This window comes from Mustela nivalis, assembly GCF_964662115.1.
Source record: "Mustela nivalis genome assembly, chromosome: 2".
NCBI lineage: Eukaryota > Metazoa > Chordata > Mammalia > Carnivora > Mustelidae > Mustela > Mustela nivalis.
Window position 1 is genome coordinate 76987363 of NC_139021.1, and position 6000 is coordinate 76993362.

At 47.4% G+C, this 6000-nt stretch overlaps 1 protein-coding gene across 3 annotated transcripts in view; it reads right to left on the reverse strand.

Moving 5' to 3' along the window:
• The window catches only part of NKAIN3 (sodium/potassium transporting ATPase interacting 3), a 622933-nt gene extending 618236 nt beyond the window's left edge, over positions 1-4697 (reverse strand). For all 3 annotated transcript variants that reach the window (XM_082721220.1, XM_082721219.1, XM_082721218.1), the window contains exon 1: positions 3501-4697. In XM_082721220.1, coding sequence (XP_082577346.1) covers positions 3501-3554 — 54 coding nt within the window. In that variant the 5' untranslated portion in view covers positions 3555-4697. The remainder of the gene's footprint in view (positions 1-3500) is intronic.
• Positions 4698-6000: the final 1303 nt, after the last annotated feature.

A 6000-nucleotide genomic window follows, 5' to 3' on the forward strand; every position in this document is an offset into this window, starting at 1 on the left:
AAAGGGAAAAAAATGACAGCTGGTTTCAGTGGAAAGAACACTAGATCTTCTTACCCAGTTTTTACTGGTTTTACCCAGTGGCATGTTGGAGTTGGCTTATACCTGCTCAGAGTCAGTTACATTTTTACGATTTTGTGAGCCAGTTATTAAATTAGAGCAATTATTAAAATTAAATTATATAAACTTAAATTTAAGTAAATAATATTAAAACAGAGGTACTAAATATTTAAAACATATCCCTTCCAATTTTACTGTCTTAGTTTCACCATGCTTTTGAGGTTATTTATGCCTATTTTATCTGTATGCTAGAAATACTATGTAATGGTGTACCTAAAACTGGCCAAGGTGGGAATATTTACACCAAAGAAATTGGCAAATGCTAAAAATCAGGGTGTAACTCTGTTCTGTTGATGATCTAGGCTTCAGAAGGCCATGGAGAATGTTTTCTAGTAACATACATTAAACCTAAAACGTGCCATGTCATTATCCTGTCAATAGCACACAAAAAAAAACTGAGGAAATTTTCCAGCATGTGAAATGATTACCCAACTCAGCAAAGAAATCTGATGAAGAAGGAGGTCATTGAGAGGACGTGACTGCCAATTGACCCTTGAGCTGGACCAGGACTATACAAGCCTCCTTACTATATTCTGCTATTGTTGGAATATACATCTTGCCCACTGTTGGTGTCGTTTCAAGGACACAGCCTTGAGAAAGCAGTGTGCTATTCAGACCATCCAGATGATATACCTGAGTGATCCCAGTGAAGGACTCTGTTAAGTTCTAGAAGGTGGGGCAATGACCTACTCATCTTGTAGCAACTTCATGTGTAAGTTACCTTGCTTATGAAATCTACCACCTACCAATCTGGAGTGGCCTGCCTCTTCCTTCAGTCTCTCCTCCTTTCTCTAGATAGGGCCAGTTCTGAATTTCACCCCAGAGGTTTCTGAGGTTGTGAACCAACATCACATCACTGATGGAGTGAAATTCCAATACTGGCTTCCTTGTTTCACTTTCCTATTACTCCTCAAAGTAAATAAAGACATCATCCATCATTCATATCAGAACTACAGAACCAAGTGTTAACCAAATTCAACAAAAAGATCTGCAGCATTAAACTGGCTATATAAAATTTATGATAAAGAACATTACATATATTAGTAGACATAGTAATATTAGTCAAGTGAATGCTACACATTCTTTAAATACACTCTACATAATGTATTATACAATATCATAATGTAATAATGTATGTAATATAACACATACTTGTTTTGTTTGAGACCCAATTATTAAAGGTTTACCATCATACCTGTCTACCATGAGAAAACTATTGATTTGGAAAAGTTGTTTAACTCTGAGTATCATCTTCCTTATCTGCCACCTAGTGATATGAGTGTCTTCCTCAAAGGATAATTTTAGGAGTAAAATAAAACAGCTTCTGCTAAAACCCTGTGTGGATTACAAATGTTAATTATTATCAAACATTCAACAAATACATTTCAGCTCCTAATATGAGCTCTCTTAAGAATTCTCAAGTTTTGCAACGATGAATAATGTTTAATCCTTCTCCTCAGGTTGCTTACAGTCTAGAGATGAGAGAGGCAAATCAAATGATAGAAGATGAAATGTGATCCAACAGAGAAAAAAGCAAAGTGCTATGCAACTCGAGGAAAAGAAGTGAATGTTTTTACCTGGAGCACCAGAGAGCACTTCACTGAGAAGATAGAATTATGAGGTAAGTTTTAAAGAGTCATTTGCATTTGTACCAGTTGAGATGGTGTATGTGAAAAGGGGAGGCATTCCAGGCTGATAGATGAAACCCAAACATACCATCATCACATGTATTATACCACCAACTAAGGAAATCATAATTGTATTGATAAATCCACTGCATCAAAAACCCTTACGTGTTATTTGCATGTACAACAGAAAGAATTATGCCATTATACATTATCCAGTCCAGGGTGCCTAATGATAATCTTGCATAGTCAAGAGTTGACTAAATATTCATTCAGTTTTTTCCAATTTATAAGCCATGTTCATTTCTAAGAACCGAAGTGTAAATTATCCAAAGACCTTCTTTCCTTAGTGAAAGAAAACATTCATGTACAGGTGATTTTTAAAGTTATTTTTCAGGAAACTCCTCTTGTATAATATGTCCTCAACAGGACAGAAGGGACTAGCCTATAGACATAAAGAAAACTTGCCCCTGATTGCAAGTCTATAAATACATAAATCATGCACCTATTATGTAAACAATGAAGAACAGGTCTAAAGTGAGGTTTTAATGAAAGAGTGGAACACTGAGGCAAAAGAAAAGTAAAACCTTTTAATACATTCATGGGAACAAGGGCTAACTACGGAAGAAAGAGCATTATTTCATCTCTCAGTTAATGAGTCCTGCAAGGGTTGACATTACTCAGTAAAGTTCACTGAAAAGCTTTTCCCCTTGCTAGTCAAAATACACTAGTTAATGTTTGTGACTTTAAAAAACAACACTTTGAAGAAAGCTTAGCCAAGCATGTACGGAATTTAAGTGTAAAAGGAGAAGATGTCTATGAATCTTTCACACACACAAGTCTGACACGATGGGTCTGTAGTGTTGACCTCAAGTGACAATGGAACAGACCACAGATCCAGGTCCCTATAGGACATATATTAGAAAAGCAATCCCCCCCACACACACTAAAATGAAAGCCTTTTTCCCCTTCACTCTGGATCTCTCACCTCCCAGTACAGGCTCTCCCTCCGCAAGCCACCCTGCCAATGGAGCCTTCCACTCTGTTCTCTCCCTGATGACAACTGTCAGTCTGTCGCTGTCTGAACCAGCAACATTTCAACAAAATCTAAAAGGAAATTGATAGCGCAGGGGCTGAAATACTCTGTTTAAAAACCACACAGCCAGACCTCCTCCCTGGAGATCCAAGACTCCTCAAGCACCACCTTTCAAACTGCTGAAGGTAAGACTCACCCTAGTCTTAACTCTAAGAGTTAAAGCGGTTTCTGTCTGCTCAGAGCCTGAGCACTCGCAAGCACCTTCTAATTAAACAACGTTACTGGAAATCATCCCGAGAAGAAAGCCCACAAGCCCCGGGGAAACTTCGGCAGGAATGCGGAGGGTGCTAAAGCCAGCGGTCCAACCGGGGGTGGGGTGCGGGGGGGGGGGGCGGTGCGGGGAAATCGCTCACTCTCCCGCACCGCCGCAGCGGCCCCCGGACCTCCAAGGCGACGCCCGCAGGGTGCGCGGTGACCCCCCGAGCGCGGGGCCAAGAGGGAGAGACCGCGCCCTCCCGCCAGGCAAGGGCAACCGGCTGAGCGCCGGGGGCGGGAGGGCAGTGCGAGTCCAGGCGGCGGGGAGGCGGGAGCCCCCGCGAGCTCCGAGCTCACACGCCACCCGGCGCCAGGAGGTGCGGGTCCGAGGGTCCGCTGAGAGGGGCCGGGGAGGCCGGTCCCAGGGCAGGCGCCGGTCCCGGGACGGGGGCGCGCGGGGCACTCACCAGCTGCAGCGCGCAGAGGCAGATGAGCGAGCAGCGCCCGGTGCAGCAGCCCATGGTGCCGGCGGCGTCCGAGCGGCGCGCGCGGGGAGAGATCTGCGTCCTCCGGCGCCGCGGCTCCCGACTCCGGAGCAGCCCCCGCCCGGCGCTTGCCCGGCCCGCGGCCTCCGCTCGCGGCTCTTGGAGTCTGGGCTGGCGCACCGCCTTTGTTAGTTTCCCCGGCGGGCAGAGGTCGGTCCGGCGCGCTCGACCCGAGCGTCTGGCGGGGTCCCTGCCTCCCACTGTGCAGGTCTGCTTCTTGGGGAGGGGGAGCCGGGCGGGCGGGGCGGGGGGCGGAAGGGAGGCTACAGATGGTGAGTGGGTGGAAGTCTGTTTAGGGGAGGGGAGTATGAGGAGGTGGGCGTCTGAAAAGTGGAGTGGGCTGTCTGGGTTGGGGTGTGTGTGTGTGTGTGTGTGTGTGTGTGTGTGTGTGTGTGTGTGTTGGGAGGCGATGAATGAAAGGGAGTGCCGCTGAGGAGGCTCAGCCAGTCTTGTTAGGAGTCTTTGGAGAGCGAGAGGCAGAGGGAGAGAGAGAATGAGAATGATGAATATGAATGAGCGTGAATTGGGGCGGCTGGCGGTGGTGGTGGAGACCTTCGGCGGCCGGTCTAGCTGGGGAGACCCGGCCTGGGCTTTCTCTCTGGGGCTTGCGCTGGGGCTGGGGAGGGCCCTCGGAGGCGTGTGTAGTGGAGGGGACTGGGTTTTGCTGAGCTGCCCGAGAGGTGGAGAGGGTGGGAGTCGAGAGGGCTTGGTGTCCGGAGAAGCGGGTCCCAGAGGCGAGCAGCCAGGGACGGTGGGGCGAGCGTCGCACAGCGCCGGGCGGAGCTCCGGGACCCGAGGCTGCGAGCTCCGGCGGCCGGAGAGGAGCGGGCGGGCGGGCGCTGCGCTGGCGCGTCTACTCCGCCCGACTCTGGGAGCGCGGCTCGGGGTTCCCGGGGCCGGGGACGCTTCGGCCCGCCGCAGTCGGTTGCTCAGAGGGCGCCCCTGCTGGAGCCTGGGAGCCAAAGTTGGAGCGAGTTGGCGTGGCCAGAGGTGAGGAGGAGACAGCGAAGAGCAGCGCCGGCTGGAGCGCGGGGTGAGCCGGGACGCCACGAGGAGCTCTGTTTTGGGTTTCCCAACTAAGGGCTCTTTGAAATTGTCGCCAGGGAGGAGAGAAGACAAGGCGAGAGAGAAGTGGATGCGTGTCTGTATTCGAGGAATGGAGAATATTTCCGCGATGAGGATGTGATTTCTCCTCCGAAAAAAATTGAGAAAGGGTTTGGAAATAAGACCTCGTCCCAGAGAGAGTTAAAATCCCAGACTAACTCTCCATGAATCCCAAGGAGACTCTCTGGTTCTGGCTCACCTAATAGAAGAGAGCAGAGGAGGTCTGCAGCGGATCAAATGTCTTGGGGCCCAAAGTCAAATTTCATGGGCACCTTTGCCATACCTGGTGGAACTACGCTAGTCGCTCCAGCATGCTGGAAGAGCAGGGAGCAAGCCTCCGGGCCATTTGTCACAAGAGGCTTTCTTCAGGACTTGGCACAGAAACCCGGTTTCTAACCTACTGCTGCCCTCCTGGGTCCTTCGTGGTAGGTTAGCAGGAAAAGGAGAGATCTTTGCATTTTTAAAACATTCATTCTACACATGGAAGGTCATTCCTGCAGGCATGAAAGGGAGTTATGGGCTGTTTTGTTTTGTTTTTTTGTTTTGCGATTTACTGCCTTTTTCTGAACTGTACCTCCAGGACCTACATTTGTAACTGAAAACAGTTATAGCTCCCAGAAAAATCTTTGCATGGTAACTTTGAAATTTTGATAGGGACACAGAAATAACCTCAGGATTTGGGACCATAAAAAGGCCAAAAACATTCATTGTTTAGGTTCCACTTCTGGCAATTATCATAGAGAAGAAGAAAATAGAGTCAGAACCCTTTGTTGTTGTTACTGTTGTTGACTCAATCTTTAAGGCATCAAGGGATGAAGGATCAACGTTTCTTTTATCAACAATAAATGTAACCATCACGATTTATGATGAATGAAAACAATAAGGAAAAATGGACCCTGACAAATAAATGATTTCTTAAAGGGCAGGACAGAAAGTTTCAGGCATCAGCCCCTCTGAAAGCTGTAGGAGGCAGCTGAAGAAGCAGAGGAAATGAACAAATCTATCTACAACTTTCAGAAATTATCATAGTCTCTTCGTGTCCAATGATTGTGATGGATGATGATAATAAACATAGTGTCCCTGCTTTCTCTCCACATTACATATGCTCTCCTCAAAATAAATTTTTTTTTATCATCATTTTATTTACTTATTTAGAAAGTATGAAATTTGTAGCTAGCACACCCTGGGTGCTTGCCAGGCACCAGGCACCAGTGTAAATGCTTTATGTATATTCACTTAATCCTCACAAGAGCTAGGAGATCAGTGCACCACCTTGAGCATCCCCAGTAAAAGGATATGGAAATGGGAACAGGGAGTC